Genomic DNA, 18,270 nt, shown 5'->3' on the forward strand with positions numbered 1-18,270 from the left:
GCCAATGGCGTTTTCTTTTAAAATGGCATCAATACATCAAGAACTTGGTAATTTTCACCAAAAAAAAAAAAGAAGGCAAATAAGAAAGATACCAAAATTAAAGCTATATGAATGGGGAAATGACAGTGATGGATTTTTTAAATTATAAATCGTCCTTGCTGGATGTGTACATGCCTGTAATACCAGCAGCTTAGGAGGCTGAGGGAAGAGGGTTGCAAGTTCAAAGCCAGCCTCAGCCAGGTGTGGTAGTGCATGCCTATAACCCTAGTGGCTTAGTTGTTGAACACTCAGAGGCAGGAGGATGGCAGTTTGCCAGCCTCAGCAACAGTGAGGTGCTGAGCAATTCAGTGAAGCCCTGTCTCTAAATAAAATACAAATAAAAAAGGGGGGATTGGGAATGTGGCTCAGTGGTTGAGTGCCCGTGAGTTCAATCCCTGGTGTCCCTACCCATCCACCACCACCCCAACAAAAAGGCAGCCCCAGCAGTTTAGTGAGGCCCTAAGCAGCTTCAGGAGACCCTGTCTCAAAAATAAAAAGGGCTAGGTATGTGGTTCAGTGATTAAGCACTGCTGGGTTCAATCCATAGTACAAAATAAAAAGGTGGTTCTGGGGCTGGGGTTGTAGATCAAGAGTAGAGTACTTAGGGCTGGGGATGTGGCTCAAGCGGTAGCGCGCTCGCCTGGCATGCGTGTGGCTCTGGGTTTGATCCTCAGCACCACATACAAAAAAAAATAAAGATGTTGTGTCTGCCAAAAACTAAAAAATAAATATTAAAAAATCCTCTCTCTCAAAAAAAAAAAAAAAAAAAAAAAAAGAGTAGAGTATTTGCCTAGCATGAATAAGGCATGGGGTTTGATCCTTAGCACCACATAAATAAATAAAGGCTTTGTGTTCATCTACAACTAAAAATTTAAAAAGATTGTTTTACTCTATAAGTATACAAAAGTGTGATTTCTTATATAGAGTATATATTTATACACTGTATTGTATTTTTAAATATCAAAAAGTTATAATTATTTTCTGGAAAAAAATTTCAAAATTGTCTCAACATGCTGAAGAAAACCTAAGTAAACAATAAATGAAGGAAAAATTAAGACAGTTAAAAGATATCCCTTCTAAAAACTTACATTTAGAATCTGATTTTTTATGAGAAAAAAACTTAACTACATCTTTTCTAACATTCTACAAGACTAACCTAAAACTGATTATAAAACTAGATAAGAGGGCCCACAAAAACAAAATGTAGACTTTCCTTATGAAGATAAATCTAGTAATTAAAACTTCTAGTAAATTGTATCCAGTGGTTTATTTAACTAAATATAGAACAGTAAATCATGTATGGAATATCTTGGGCCTGATTCATCCTACCTTAATTATACATTGCAGGCATTCTACCTTCAGTAGAATTCTACCTTTACTTTTATCACAGTAAAAAATCCAGCCCTAGTACCTTAATTCTTTGGGGGTTTTTCTAGCTGTCTATATGAAGAATAGAATGAATTCTGTGTTTGCAAAATTACAACCAAATGCTTTTAAATTCCTTTGTCAAAATAATGAAGACAATTTTTAAAAAATACTTTTATTTATCTTTTTTAATGTGGTACTGAGGATCAAACCCTAGTGCCTCACATATTCTAGGCAAGTGCACTACCACAGAGCCACAGCCCCACCCAAAGACTAAGACTTGAGTGACTGCACTGTAGCCATTCACTGAATTGCATTGCTCTTGCTATGACTAGGAGGTAGTGAAATTCAGTGTATTGCATTGTTACATATTGATCTCTCAACTTCTCTTCAAACATACTACAGAACAAAATTTTAGTGTTTTTTACTTACATCTAGCATATTGGCCTACTTAGGTCTTCAAGATAAGACAATTAATCCAACATTTCTCAAATGGAATATGAAACTTGATTGTATTTGAAGACATTTTCCAGGAAAGGGACTTAAAAGTATGTTCTGTATATTAAAATCAATTCATTTTTTAGAAATAAAGCTATAAATTTATCCAAAAACTGAAGTAATGAGAATTCATTTGACTTGACTCAACCTCGAGAGCACTTTACCATGTCCACTTTGACTCTCAATGTCTACATGAAGGTTTCTTTGGAATATGAATCCATGTAAGCAGATATTGCTATAAGCAAAATAGTGATTGGGGAGACAGGAAAATTTAGACTTTATGTCAAGTGGTTAGCTATGTTAGAGGGTGGTATAAGGTATGTTTCCTTGGATGTAACAACATGTCTTATCATTTATTTCTGAAGATTGGATTGATGCTTTTCTTTAGAAATGAAGGTCAAAAGTCAACCCAACACTGCAATGAGAACCACCTGACTATGCAACAATACAGATGAATCTCAAAAGCACAATATTGGGCAAAAGAATATAGGCAGAAAAGAGAACTTGTTGTATGTTCTAGTTATATAAAATACAAAAATTCTACACAGAAGCCAGGATAGTGTTGGGGAGGTGGTGTGTGGCATTCAAAGAGTTGTTATGGAAACAGCGTGGGGTTTTCTGAGAATGTGAGTAATGTTTTGTCACTTGAGCTGGGTGCTGATTTAACTAATGTATTCAGTTTTTGAAAATTCATCCAACTGTACATCTATTTATACACACTTATATAACAGCTTAATTAACATTTTTAAGTTATGGGAAGGAAAACCATGAGTTCATATTAATACTTTCAATTCAGATTAATATCATGATTTTTAATCTATGTTGTAGCTTTTTTTTTTTTTCGGTACCAGGGATTGAACTCAGGGGTACTTGACCACTAACCACATTCCCAGCCCTATTTTGTATTTAATGTTTAGAGACAGGATCTCACTGTGTTCCTTAGTGCCTCTCTTTTTGCTGAGGCTGGCTTTGAACTCACTATCCTCCTGTCTCAGCTTCTCAAGGCGCTGGGATTACAGGCATGCGCCCCGTGCCCAGCTGTTGTAGCTTTTTCTTTTACACTGAAAAACTTGATTTTCAACAATGCAGTCATTGCTATGTTCTATAAGAGGCACAAAATAGCTACAGCAACTTAGTACCATGCTAATACTAATAATAAAGGCTGAGTGAAATTAAAGCTATACATCACTACCTGTCCTTGAAATATTCACTAAGAAAGTAGAGTCAAAATAGTAGGGGCTGGGGTTGTGGCTCAGTGGTAAAATACTTGTCTAGCCTAGCATGTATGAGGCACTGGGTTCAATCCTCAGCACCACACAAAAATAAATAAATAAAATAACGGTATTGTGTCCATCTACAACTAAAAATTTTTTAAAATAGTTGTTTTAGCTAATTTGATTCACAGATTCAGTGTTTCTTGTATTTTCATTGTTTAAGGACTGCTATTTTTTTAAACATTTATTTTTTAGTTGTAGGTGGACACAATACCTTTATTTTTATTTTTTCTGTGGTGCTGAGGATCGAACCCAGTGCCTCACTCATGCCAGGTGAGCACTGTACCGCTGAGCCACAACCTCAGCCCCAAGGACTGCTGTTTTTAAAAATACTTTTTTTAGTTGTTGATAGACCTTCATTTTATTTATATATGTGGTGCTGAGAATTGAACCCAGTGCTTCACACATACTAGACAAGCGCTCTACCAATGAGCGATAACCCAAGCCCCAGGACTGCTGTTTATATATCCAAGTTAATGTTTTTAAAATGTAAAATACTTCCATGACTTTAAAGTTAAAATCATAAAACAAAGTATATTTGGAGAAATTTTGCATCAATCTGTATCCCATACAACCCATTTCATCAATTCCCCTTTAAAAAGCCCTGTTATCACTTTTTTTAATTTCAGTATTCTTAAGGAAGACTTACCTATTCTGCTTATTGTTTTATAACGCACCACCCAAAATTGAGTACCATAAGGCAACTGACCATTTTATTATGCTTATAGGTTCTGTGGCTCAAAAAAAATACATAGAGGGAAAAAAATGTTGATTTTGACTCAGGGTTTCAGAGGTTCAGCCCATGATCCATCAATTCCATAGCTCTGGGCTAACATCATGGCAGAGGGCAAGACAGAGGGAAGCTGTTCAGGACATAGCAACCAGGAAGCAGACAACTCTGCTCATCAGTGACAAAATATAAACTCCAAAAGCACATGCCCATTGACCTATAGCCATATCCCACCTGCCTAAAGTTACCACCCAGCTAGTTGATCCATATCAGTGGATTAATCTGCCTATTAGGTTATACCTCTCATAACCTAACTTTACTCCTAAAAAATTCTTGCATTATCTCACCACATGAGTTTTTGGGGGACACCTCATACCTAAACCACAACAGCTAGATATTTTATAAAGAAAAAGAGCTTATTTAGCTCAGTTTTGGATATTTAAGAGCATGGCACCAGCTTCTGCTGGGCTCTGGTGAGGCCTACTATGGCTGTCATGACGTAGTGAGTGGCTTCAGGTCAGAAGCACATGCAAGAGGGAGAGATCACAGGGCGAGACAGGAAGCCAGAGAGTGAGGAAGGACCTGTCTCTTATAACAACCTACTCCTAAGGGAACTAACAAGGATCCCGTGAAAACTATATTGATCTCTTCTGAGGGCAGTGTCCCAATGACTGGATTACTTTGCACAAAGCCTCACTTCTTAAAAATTCCACCACCTCTCACCATTGGCCACATTGAGGACCAAACTCCAACACAGGAATCCCTGGGGGACATACTCAAACCATATCCAAACTTATAGCAAAATGAGACTGAGAATTTCAATTTATCAATCAAACAAAAAAATTAAGATCTGGGGGCTGCGGCTGTAGCTCAGTAGTAGAGCAATTGCCTAGCATGTGTGAAGTGCTGGGTTCAATTCTTAGCACCATATAAAAATGAGGCAAATAAAATAAAGACATACTGTCCATCTACAACTACAAAAATGCATTTAAAAAGGCATTAAGATCTCTAAAGTAGCAGAAATCAAAGTTGTAGTGATAAGAAGAACTGCGGGCTAGGATTGTGGCTCTGTAGCAAGCACTTGCCTAGCATGTGTGAGACATTGGGGTCCATTGACAATGAAAAAAAAAAATTTAAAAAAAGAAGAACTGCAATTTGTGGTGAGATTGAGCATCTGATTTCCACCTATCTCCTCCTCTATTCATTCATATAAATCTTTTTCTTTCCTTCGTTTCCATTCTTTCTTCCTTTTCCTTTCTACCTTTCTTTTTTTTTGCAGTACTGGAGATGGAACCCAACACCTTGCACATGCTACGCAAGCACTAAGCTATGGCCTCTGCACTTTTTTCCACCATGCGGCCTGCGCATTGGTTTCATTAATGAGGTTCTTGGCATAAAAGTTAGCTAGCAGAGATCGAAATAAAACACACATACTCAGTTACCTTTTTCTATGACCAGGTCCGAGACGGCTCCCCTCTCTGGCTCCAACCTTGAACCACCCGTAGGGCAGCAAGGATTACTCAGGGCTAGCAGGAGAGAGAGAGAGCGAGCACGCCAGGGAGTAGCCTTTTATTGGGGAACAAGAAATTCAGGGGAGAATTCCATCCAATGAAGGTTGAGGGGGGGGGCCCGCACTCCAAGGTCAGGGTCAGTGATTGGACCCCGGGGTCAGTGGTCAGTAACACCCCCACACGGATGGGTTCTCTCATCAGGAGAGGGCCGGAAAAATTCCGACACAGCCAGAAGCCTCAGGCCCAAACCGGGAGTCGTCCAGTCACGTGTGAGAATGGCTCTCCACACTTTTTATTTTGAGGCAGGGTCTCACTAAATTGCCCGAGCTGGTCTTGAACTTGAAATCTTCCTTTTAGACTACTGATGATGTATTGGTGTGTGGAGGAGAGTGGATGAGGGTCACAAGTAAATTTTATGGAGTGTTAAGAAATGATCTACATCTTGATCTGGGTAGTGGTCACCACAAAGTTCCAATTTGTAAAGAAAAAATATAAAAAATCATCAAACTCTGTATTTAGTGAACCTTATGAACATTTTCGTATTTGTGTTCTACCTTAATTTTTAAAGTCAAGGGGGAAAAGCCTAGAAGAGTTAATGGTAGCCTTTTAAAAATTCATTCATTTATTTATTTATTTTACAGTAGAATGCATTTTGGCATATTGTACGTAAATGGAGCACAACTTCTCATTCCTCCAGCTGTACGTGGTTCAGAGTCATTCCACTAGTGTAATCATACATGTTAGTGGCAGCCTCTTGATGGCTCCCTTAAATATATATAGCTTGAAGTGGATGTGTCCTGGGCTCATGGCCCTTCAACAAGATCTGCTAATTGGCAGTTCTTAATCTCATACTAGGTTTTCATAAGTTTAGTTTTTAACCACCAAAAAGAGAAAAAGAAAAAAAAAAAGGTCTAGATCTAGCGGCATAACTTCAACATCTTTATTCTGGGTACTGAGTGGTGCATGCCTATAATCATAGCAATTTGGGAGGCTGAAGCCAGAGGTAGGCAAGTTTGAGGTTAGCCTCAGCAATTTAGTGAGACCCTCACACTAAAAATAAAAAGAACAGAGGATGTGGCTCAGTGATTCGGTACCCCTGGTTCAATCTCCAATCTCTGCCCTCCCCCAAAAAAGAGAAGATGGGGAATGCCATGAACTGGGAATATGGAGCGTTGAGCCCCAAGGCCTCTGAGAGTTGTGAACCTGGCTAGGAGGGCTCCACCTGGGTAAGTGTAGTTGCCTGCTGATCATGGCCTGTGCAGTTTTATCATTTCAGATGTGGAAGGTCAAGCAGGTTCCAGGAGCCCTGAAAGAGGTTCTGTATGGGTGAAATGACCTCCCCTATGCCCTGGAAAGGCGGATTGATTTTTTTTCTTTCTTTTTTTTTTTTTTTGTACCAGTTTTTGACACCAGGGGTGCTTAGCCACTGAGACTCCCCCACCCACCCTTTTTATATTTTATTTAGGGTCAGGGTCTCACTAAGTTGCTTAGGGCCTTGCTAAGTTGCTGAGGCTGGCTTTGAACTGGAAAGACAGATTGGAACAGGCTTGTCACAAGTACCTCTGGGGGTCCCAGAACGGGGAAGTGTCTGGAAATCCTGCTGAAGTGCTCAGACCTCTATTTTGATGCAGGACAAACTCTGCTAAGGGTCCATTGGTTTACATTAGGTGTGGCTAGGATTGGAAGGGATTTCTTGGGTGTTGTGAGATTGCCCCAACTGGGATGTAGCTCCTTTCAATGGGCAGGTCCACTGTCAGCTCTGGTGTAGTGCTCCCAGCTGTGGGGTGTCCAACAGTTTCTGTGGGTCATGTTGAGGTAGAAGAAAATAAAAAATAAGTACAAAGGAGTCAAAAGGAAGGACAAGGGCTGGGGCTGTAGCTCAGTGGCAGAGCACTTGCCTAGCACGAGTGGGGCACTGGGTTTGATCCTTAGCACCACATAAAAATAAACAAATAAAATAATGGCATGCTGCCCATCTACAACTACAAAATAAATGGAGGGGAAAAAAAGGGAAGGAAGGACAAGGGAATTATAAATTTAACCTAAAAGGCTTATGTTAAAGTTCAGCACACATTTCCTTCCCAGGCCAGTTCTCTCTCCCAGGCCTATCACTACTAAATTTCTGGGAAATCTATATTTATAAAGTTATTGGAAGTTCACCCACTTATGAAAATTTCCTTGTACATTATTGTGCTTTTTTGTTGTTGTTTGTTTGTTCTTGTTACTGGGGATTGAACTCAGGGGCACTTGACCACTGAGCCACATCCCCAGCCCTATTTTGTATTTTATTTAGAGACAGGGTCTCACTGAGTTGTTTAGTGCCTCACCGTTGCTGAGGCTGGCTTTGAACTTGTGATTCTCCTGCCTCGGCCTCCTAAGTTATTGGGATTACAGATATGAGCCACCGCACTGGGCTCAGGTTTAGTCTTAACTAATTTATTTTGAATGCTTTCCTAAATAAATCTGTGCCTTTAATGGATACATCCTTAAAGTCATTTATGCAATGTTTGTCAAGAACCTCACCCATCCTAATTTGAGGCCCCCCTCCAGTGACTCCTTGGACCTCTTAGGGTGACAGTGTGAGGGTGGGGCCACAGCACTTGATCCAGGTAGTTGCCACACAACACACCCAGAAGCAGCAGGGAGTACCCATTAGGGACTGAGGATTGCACTGGAAAGTTTGCAGCAGCAGTGACCATGATAGGGAACCTGTCAGTATCTGAGGGCTGCATAGGTGGCTTTGCAGGGAACTTCACAGCTGACCTGCTCAGGGAGATCTGCCCAGATGCTTCCTGGGCCTCCTGGGGAGATCTAGCATCTGTTTCTCAGGGTCTCAGTGGGCCTACCTGGTGCTAAGCCACCCAGAAAGGTCTGTTCAGCTACTTACCAGGCACAGGTGAATGGGCAAGGCTGCTTGCTGCTTTCTGGTTAGGGTGTGTGGGTGAGTCTGTCTGTTTTCTGAGGTCTTCTTCAGGCCAAGTCACTCAAGGGGGTCCCAGGTGCTTCTCTGAGGATCTCTTGGGGATCTCTTGGGGTCTCAAGATGAGTGGGGGAGGACACAATGTGGGCTGGGCTCTTTCTCCCACAGTATAGCAGTGTGGTAGCCTAGCAGCTCCCCTATTCTGTTCCATGACTAACACTCAGGGTCACTCCAGGTGAACTGGGCTGCATGAAATAATCATATAAGAGACAGAGATACCTTTTTCTTTGGGTCCTGTGATGGCTCATCTGACCTTAGGGGTCTTTGGAAAGAAAGAGAGAGAGAGAGCACATGCTGAATGCTTTTATTGAGGAGGAGCCATTCAAATGAGGCAAGGGGTCAGGTTTGGGGGAGGTGTTGAGTCTCGCTTTGTGATGTCTGCTGTCAGCAGTTGACTGACATCTTGGAAGGCCACACCCAAAGGCAGAGCAGGAGAAGGGGACACACAAAGGGAGTTTTGATGGAACATTCTATCCCAAACAGGGCAAAGGGATAAGATTTCAAAATAGGTGAGTGTAGCTCAACCCCAAGGGTATGTGTACTCAGAAGACTGGCCTTGCTCTCCGAGTTGGGGAAAAGACGGAGTCACCAGTCATGGCACTACCACACCAGACTAGAGTGATCTTTAGATCTCTGTGGTACATCAGGATTGGAAGGCGTGGTAACTCAATGTGGCTCCCCAGGCTCCCCAAAGTGGGCTCAGAGCCTGTGAAAGCCCTCCAGCTCTACATCCCTCAGGTGTCACACACACAAGTGGGGACTGCCAGGGGCTTCCTGCTTAACCCTTCCCTGCTGAGCCAGGTCCCTCTTAGTACAGGGTTGATCTCTGGAGGCAGGGAGCAGTAGGTGCTGTGTTTAGTTCCCTTTTTATAAGGCCACCATGTATCTCCATGCTCAGCAACATCTCTGCTACATCCCCACTGCAATCTGATGATATGCTTCAAACATTACAGAGAAACAGGTGTTGATTCCCCACCATTTTGGTCCTTTGTTGTGGAGGTGTGTGCTGTGTACCTCTAGTCAGTTATCTTATTTCCACCTCTTGCCCTGGTTCCTGATGAGTGGGAATGTTACTATGCTCTTCATTAAATGAGATGTTTGTTATAGGTTTATGCTTAAATTAAAACAAAAATCCTTTAAATAAGAAATTATGGCTGGGCGTAATGGCACATACCTGTATAATCCTAGCGGCCAGGAGGCTGAGGCAGGAGGATCGCAAATTCAAAGCCAGCCTCAGCAAAAACGAGGCACTAAGCAGTTCAGTGAGACCTTGTCTCTAAATAAAATACAAATTAGGGCTGGGGATGTGGCTCAGTGGCTGAATGCCCCTGAGTTCAATCCCTGGTATCCCCCACCCACACACACACACACACACAAAAGGAAAAAGTAAAAAAGAAATTTTGCTGGGTGCAGTGGCACACGCCTGTAATCACAGCAGATCCACACACTGAGGGCTGGGGTTGTGGCTCAGTGGTTAAGAGCCCCTGAGTTTAATCCCTGGTGTGTACACACACACACACACACACAAATTGTATGCAACTCCTATCTGGCCTTTTGTTGAATAAGAGCCACCACACTGTTTCTGTTTCCATTTGGAGTCCCCTTTCCTTATCCATATATTCTATTTTGATACCAAGTGGAACTTTATTTTGAAACAGTGGTCTTGAGTTTTTGTATTCAAGTTTATTTTAAAAACCAATTTGTTTGCCAACTTTTTCTCTTGTCACTTCATTTATATCGTTTACTTATCTTTATTTTCCAATAGCCTCCAGGAATATATTAAAAGAAGTTTTCTGAGATGGGTAATTTAAACAAGAGTTTGGCATAGTCTGGCATAGTTCTAGTTTTGAAGATCTGCTCCATTATCTTCTTACAAGAGTATACTTGTAAAAGGCTAATGTTAATCTGTTCCTAATTCCTTTGTAGGTCAATTTTAAAATCTTTCTTGAAGATTTTATATGTTCATTCCTTTATATTTTTTTTTTGGAAATTTTGCTAAATGTGCATAATATTTAACTTTTTAAAAGCCATAAATTATTTTATTTACCAATGAAAGTAGTGTCAATTAAAAAATGGCATTTCACAGATATAAGACACATTCCAATTTCATAGATGCTAAGATGGAAAATATGTGATAGAATTAATATTTCGAATTTTACTAACTTGATAAGTAATTTGAAAGAGGGCTTCTTAACATACTTTATTCTGCGGTAATTTTCCTTGGTGATTACTTCAAGCATTACCTCTCAATTCTATTGTCTTCTTAGGATGCTATTCAATGGATGTGGGAACTTCTATTTCTGTCTTTCATGTCAAGTTGTTTTATGAATCTTTTTATTTCATTTGGTTCCTTCTGGATTGTTAACCTTCTGGCTTCCTAATCCATATTTCTGCTGTGTGCATTTTGATTTTCAATCCATCTGTATTGAAGCTTTTTTTTTTTTTAAAGTAAACTTTATTTTTACGTGATACACAGATACACAGGAAGTTGTAAAGATAGTTCACAGAAGTCCTGTATACACAGAGTTTTTGCCAATGGCTACATCTCACATTATTACAGTACAATATCAAAACACAGCATTTGACATTGATACAATGTGCGTAGAGTAGATAGTTATATGCCACTTGATTACATATGTACATTCATGCAACCACCACTGCCAATCCAGATCCAAAACTATTCCATCAACACAAAGCTCTCTCTCACTGTACCTCTTCATGATCACACCTGTCCTCTTTCCCAATCCCTGGTAACCACTAATGTGTTCCACCTCTCTATAGTTTTGTCATTTCAGGAATGTTACATAAGTGGAATTGGCCAGTGTGTGATCTTTTGAAATTGTCTTTCAACATATGGTCTTGAGATTTAAGTAGTTGCTGTGTGTATCAACAGGACATTTCTGTTTAATGCCGAGTAGTATCCAAATGTTTATATGACTTATAGTTTTTTTATTGAGACTTGTTTTGTGACCTAACATCATCTATCCTTGGAGAGCATTCCATGTGTACTTGAGAAGAATGTACATTCTATTGTTGTTGGGTGGAACATTCCACAGATGTCTGTTAGGTCTGGTTTGTAGTATTGTTCAAGTTCTCTATTTCCTTACTGGGTTTCTGTCTAGTTGTTCTATCCATTGGTAAAAGTGGAGTATTGAAGATTCCTGTTACTGTTGGGCTGTCTATTTTGCCTTCAATTCTGCTAGTATTTGTTTCATGTACTTTGAGACTCCATTGCTAAGTGTATAGGTTTATAACTGTTATTTGTTCTCCATGGGTTGACCCTTTGATCCTTAAGTAATGTTCTTTGTCTCTAGAAATAATGATTGACTGAAGGTCTATTTTGTTTGATATTTGCATAGCTACCCCAACTCTCTTTTAGCTACTCTTTTATAAAATATCTTTTTATATCCTTTTGTTTTCAATTTGTATCTTTGGATTTAAAGAGAGTTTCTTGTAGATGGCATAGAGTTCAATCATTTTAAAAACTTGTTTTAAAATCCATTCTGCTACTTTCTTCCTTTTAATCAGAAAGCTTAATCCATTCCCATTTAATGTAATTTCTGATGATGAACATATTTCTATCCTTTTGCTATTTGTTTTCCATGCCTTACTGTTTTTGTTCCATAATTCCTCCATTATTGTGTCCTTATTGTGTTAGATGTATATTTTTCTTTTCTTTTTTTTTTCTTTCTTGGTACTGGGGATTGAACCCAGCGGTGCTTAACACTAAGCCACATCCCAGACCTTTTCATTTTTTACTTTGAAAAAGGATTGTACTGAGTTGCTTAGGGCCTTGGTAAGCTGTTGAAGCCAGGGATGTAGCTCAGTGGTACAGCACATGTTTACCATGTATGAGGCCTTGAGTTCAATGCCCAGCATCAAAACAAACAAACTTAAAGATTCTTTTCCAAGAGCTGAATTGTGTGTCTCAGTTTAGATCACTTGAACTTATCCTATTTGGGATCTGTTAAGCTGCTTGGGCAACCTATATGTCTTGTTTTTCATCAAATTTTTGGAACTTTTCAATCATTAGTTCTTCAGATATTCTTTCTGTCCCTTTTTCTATATGAGAAACTTCTGAATACCCTTTATCTATCCATAAAACAAATGCATATGTTTGTGTTCATTCTTAGGTTTGATGATATTCAATAGGTCTCTGAAGATCTGTTTTTTTTTTTCTTTTACTTTTTTTCGTGCTTCTAAGACTAGATAATTTCAGTTGCCCTATCTTCAATTTGCTAATTTTTTTTCTTCTCTCTGCTCAGATCTGCTGTTGAATCCCTCCAGAGAATTTTTCATTTTGGTTATTATACTTTTCAAGTCTAAACTATTCAGTTCCTTTTAAAATTTTCCATTTCTTTATCGATATTCTCTATTTGCAGAGTCTTTGATCTCAATCTTCTTTAGTTTTTCATATGTGGTTTCTTTGAGCTCACTGAACACATTTAAGACAGCTGATTTTAAACTTATGTCTAGAGGCTAGGATTGTAGCTCAGTGGTAAAGCACTTCCCTAGCACATGTGAGGCACTGGATTTGATCCTCAGCACCACATAAAAAATAAATAAAAATACATTATTGTGTTCATCTATAACTAAAAAAAAATTTAAAGACCTTTTGTCTAATTACTGTGTTTTCTCAGTTCCTACTGATTTTCACATATGCTTCTGGTTTGCTTGCCTGCTAACTTGTGCATGTGTGTGTGTGTGTGCACGCATGCACATAAAATTGGACATTGAATATTATCATGTGGCAACCCTAGAAATTAAGAGTCTGCCATCCTGTAAGTTTTGTTGGTGTTGCTGGTTGTACTTTAAGTGACTTTTCTGAATTAATTTTTACAGTCTGTATTTTTTGTCGTGTGTGAACACTGAAGTCTCTGTTCCATTAATTCGGTGCCCAGCTAGGGCTAACTTAAATGCCTGGAATAAAACAAAAACTCCCAGTCTTTGCAGATAGGCTGTGTGTTAGGGCACATCTTCAATCCTCAACCAGTTTACAATTCTGACTTAGCCTTTACTTTCTGCTTGTACAGAACCTGAAGGTCTGACAGAAAGGTAAGAGCTTATGGCCACCCCAATTTTTTTCCTAAATATTTGCTCAGTCCTGCTTATTCATGTGGCCTTTTAAATTCCTAGGAATATTTGGGAGCTTTTAAAAGTTCTTATTCCCCAAAGTATCTTCCTCTTTATCCTTTCCTGGGCAAAGAGGACTGTTCACTGCCTGATGGAGATGAAAGGCCCTGGATTCACAACAGGCTTTTTTTTTTTCTTCCTACCTGGCGGGACATTTGGACACTCTGTTATAGATTGCAAATGTAGAAATCTAGGCTCTTCATTTGGATTTCCATGTCAGGAGTGGTGGTAGATCCACAAATTTTTTAAAATAAAAATAACTCTTTTAAGAATATTGTGAAGAGAATGAAGCTACAACTACAGATTGGGAAATATATATATGTATATTTGCAAAACACACATCTAACTAAGGGACTAATTTCTAGAATATGTAAATAAGTTCTAAAAAAAAAGTAAACAATCAATTCATACATTTAGGAAAAGGACAGGAAATGTAAGATATCACGAGATTTTTTAAAGAGGATATATAGATGGCAAAGAAGCACAAGAAGATATTAAACATCATTAGTTATTAGGCAAATGCAAATTAAAATGACATTGAAATATTACTACAGACTTATCCAGATGACCACAACAAAAACACAGTGACAAAGCCAAGGAAGGAGGATGGACAAACTATCACATGTTGCTGGTGAGGATGACCAACTGGCACTACCAATCTGGAAAACTGTTTGGTAGTTTCTTAAAAACATAAACATGCAGATACCATAATGTCAAGAAATTACATCACTGGGCATCCTTCCTAGAGATATGAAAACTATGTTCACATAGAAATCTGCATATGAATATTTTATAGTAGCTTTATTTGTAATAGCCCCAAATTGGAAACAGCTCTGATGTTATTCAGTGAGTAAATGGATGAACCATGTCACATTCATACAATGGAATACTCTTCAGATGACAAGGAGCAAACAACTGATACATACAAAAACCAAGCTGCAGATTTTTTTTTTGGCTAGACGGGTTATTGTCTCAATGCTTCCACTCTTGCTCCACTGTCCCTTCCTGTTTATTCGGCTAGAAAGTAGACTTTTCCTGAGGCTCTCCCTACCCTATCTCTGCCTATTGGCATTTCAGTATTGCTGTCAGTCTTTAGTTCCAAGACTGGGGTATAAATCCCATGGAATGCCACCACGTCATCCCTTGGGTTTTGTGTCCCCTATCAAGTTTGTTTTCTTCTCTCAATATTTCCAATTTTGTGTTTGTTTGATGTATACTACCTAGGGGTTTGAGATGAATGTAGTAGGAGGAAGAGGGGGAACAAAAGGACATCTACTCCATCTTTCCAGCTATAAAAATCCCTTTAAGTTTTTATTTCAATATGACTGTTTGAATAATTTGTATAATCACTTGTTAATTCTGTTGTAGAGATGTGCTATATCCCATCACACAATTTCACAGATAGTCCCAAGCAATTTAGTGAGATTCCATCTCAAAATTAAAAAAAAAAATAAAAAGGGTTAGGGATATAGCTCAGGGGTAAAGTGCCCCTGGGTTCAAGATTGGCACACTGACAGAGTTTCTGTCTGTTTTTGATATTCTAATAACCAGAGCATGCAAATAGATAATAAATAAATAAAATGTTTATGTGTGTGTGTGTGTGTGTGTGTATACAGATGTATATGTGTATTTCTGAAAAAAATAGCAAATAGGCAAAAAGTACAGATTTTCAAATCTAGCCAGAGGGCTAAATGGGTATCAGAATGTATTTTTCTTCTGTCTGAAAATTTTCATAATAGAATTGGGGAATACTTATAAGTTCTACATTATTATAGGAAATTCTATCACATCTCTCCTTGATATTTCAGCAGTTATGAATCCTTAGTTCCCTTCGAGCTTTAATTTTCTGGTAGAACTTACTATGGTTTGAATTCAAACTTTCTCATGTTCTGTGTTCTAATAGATTTTCCCAGTTAGTTTGGGCTGCTATAATGAAATACCATGGACTTAGTGTCTTATAAATAAGTTTTGGATGCTGGAAGTATAAGCTTAGAGTGCCAGCATGTTTGGATTTTGGTGAGGGCCCTCTTCTGTGTTGCTGATTCCTCACTTGTATCTTCCTGTGGTTGAAAGAAGATGAAAGAGAACTATCTAGGTTTGGAGGATGTTCTTATCATGGAAATACTCCTATTTGTGAAGACTGTACCCTCATGACCTAATAACCACAGAGGCCCCTCCTCCAAACACCATCTGGTTGGGATTGCATATCCTATATGGATTCTAAACATTTAGTCCATAACAGATTTTTATCAAAGATGATCTGCCCAAAACATAGCAAGTGTTGAATGGTCTTTCTATGTTATTTCCTCCACTTTTATCTTTCTATTTTAAATTCACTAATAGTAATGCTGATAATAATGAAAATAATAATATCCAATATTTCAAAAACAGTTTGGGGCCAGACAGTTTTCACAGTATCACACGTTACAGTATACTGTATAACCATTATTGATGATGTATACACCACTAGCCACACTTTTAGGTAGGTATCATTTTACAACTGAGGCAACAAGACCTACATGTTTTGCTTGATATCACACAGGTATCAGAGTAGTGGAAAGGCAATGATGATAGTATATCATTGCTAACAACACTTTTCCACAATTTTTACATCGACAGGTTTATTTTCTAGTATGAATTCCTTTAAATTCAACAAGGACTGAGAGGCATTAAAAGGTTCTTACACAATTATTAAGTTAACACATCTAAAGAAAGATTGGCACACTGACAGAGTTTCTGTCTGTTTTTGATATTCTAATAACCAGAGCATGCAAATGGAAAGGCAGTATTATATTAAGTTACATTATGGGTTCTCTGATGCTGATAAAGATGTGATCGCTGTCTAAAGGCCTTCTTACACACCTTACACTCATAGGGTTTCTCACCAGTATGAATTCGCTGATGTTCAATAAGGTGTGAATTAAGTCTAAAAGACTTTCCACATTCTTTACACCCATAAGGTTTCTCACCAGTATGAATCCTTTGATGGATTCTAAGGTCTCCACTGCGACTAAAGGCCTTGTCACATTCCTTACATTTGAAGGGTTTTACACCTGAGTGAATTTTCAGGTGTTGAGTGTACTGACCACGCCAACTGAAGGACTTTCCACATTCTTTACATTCGTAGGGCTTTACACCTGAATGAGTTTTCAGATGTTCTTTAAGATTTCCTCTACGAATAAAAGCCTTTCCACATTCTTTACATTTATAGGGCTTTTCCCCAGTATGAATTCTCTCATGTTCACTCAGGTAGAAACCAAATCTAAAGGTCTTCCCGCATTTTGCACATTTGTAGGGTTTCAGGTCAGTATGAAATTTCTTATGCAGGCTCACTTGAGAGCGCCCTCTAAATGTCTTCCCACATTCCTTACATTCGTATGGCTTTACGCCAGAATGAATTCTCTGATGTTCAGTAAGGGCTGAACGAAGCATAAAGGCCTTCCCGCAGTCCTTACATTTATGTGGTTTCTCACCGGTATGAATTCTGTGGTGCACTCGAAGGTCACCATTATAACCAAAAGCCTTCCCACACACCTCACATTCGAAGGGTTTTACACCACTGTGAATTGTCTCATGCCGAGTAAGCTGTCCACGGACATTAAAGCTTTTCCCACAATGCTTACATTCGTGAGGTTTCTTGCCTGTATGTATTTTTTTGTGTTCAGTGAGATATAAACTGAGTCTAAAAGACTTCCCACATTCCTTACATTCATAGGGTTTTGCACTCGTATGAATTTTCTGATGGCGGGTAAGCTGTCCAATTACAGTAAAAGCTTTCCCACATTCCTTACATTTATAGGATTTCCCCCTTGTGTGGGTTTTCTGATGTTCTGTAAGGTAGAAATTAAGTCTGAAAAACTTTCCACAATCCTTACATTCAAAACACCTCTTACCAGTATGCTCTTTCTCATGCTCAGAAAGCTCTGAACTACTACTAAATCTTTTCTTGCATTTCTTACATCTATAGGGTTTTTCACCAGTATGAAATTTCTGATGTCGACTGAATTGTGAGAAAAGAGTAAAGGTCTCACCACATTCTTGACATTCATAGGGTTTCTCACCACTGTGAAATTTCTGATGCAAAATAAGCTGATAGTGATGACCAAAGTACATCCCACACTGTTTACATTTATAGACTTTTTCACCACTATGAGTTTTCTGATGTAGATTAAGTTGAGAGATACTACTCAAAGTTTCCCCACATTCTGGACAATCATGCTTTTCCTCAGGAGTATTTTTTTCACTTTGACCTGAGTTAGAGGCAGAACTAAGGTTTTTCCCACGTTCCCTATCTTCACTAGCGTTCCCACCACTAGATGTTCTCTGACTCGAAGATGTCTGCTTTCTCTCTGTTGGCCTTTTCTTATAAGTGCTTTTCACTTGCCTGAAATTCTTTTCTTGGGGTCCCTGTTGACCCTTAGACTCACTTTTGTTCTGCGACTCATTTCTCGAAGTGGTTCCCTTAAGTCCAACAGTTTTTCTTCTTTCTGTTGTCTCCGATTTGGACGAACTAGCTTCATCAGCATCCTTTCCTGAAGGTAATTTCTTGGTCTTGTATCTGGAGAACAATCCTAAAAGAAAAACAAAAAAGAACACAAAAACTATTTTTCCTGTAGTCAGAAAAACATAAAAGCTTCCATCTTCAAAATAGTAGACAAAAGTGAAAATAATTCTCATTAGAAGTAAATGGCTTGAAAACTTTACAATAGAGTTCTGTAATTTGAAAGCAGACCATATGAG

The 18,270-nt window shown here is 38.8% G+C and overlaps 1 protein-coding gene across 5 annotated transcripts in view; it reads right to left on the reverse strand.

Annotated features, from left to right (window-relative positions):
- Positions 1-11,493: 11,493 nt before the first annotated feature.
- LOC124089940 (zinc finger protein 540) overlaps positions 11,494-18,270 on the reverse strand; it is a 35,583-nt gene continuing 28,806 nt past the window's right edge. For all 5 annotated transcript variants that reach the window (XM_046440226.2, XM_058577631.1, XM_058577632.1 and 2 more), the window contains one exon: positions 11,494-18,101. In XM_046440226.2, the coding sequence (XP_046296182.1) occupies positions 16,324-18,101 (1,778 nt within the window). In that variant the 3' untranslated portion in view covers positions 11,494-16,323. The remainder of the gene's footprint in view (positions 18,102-18,270) is intronic.

This window comes from Marmota monax, unplaced genomic scaffold, assembly GCF_021218885.2.
Source record: "Marmota monax isolate L192 unplaced genomic scaffold, Marmota_monax_Labrador192_F-V1.1 WCK01_AAM20220418_F8-fsc00228, whole genome shotgun sequence".
Taxonomy (NCBI): domain Eukaryota; kingdom Metazoa; phylum Chordata; class Mammalia; order Rodentia; family Sciuridae; genus Marmota; species Marmota monax.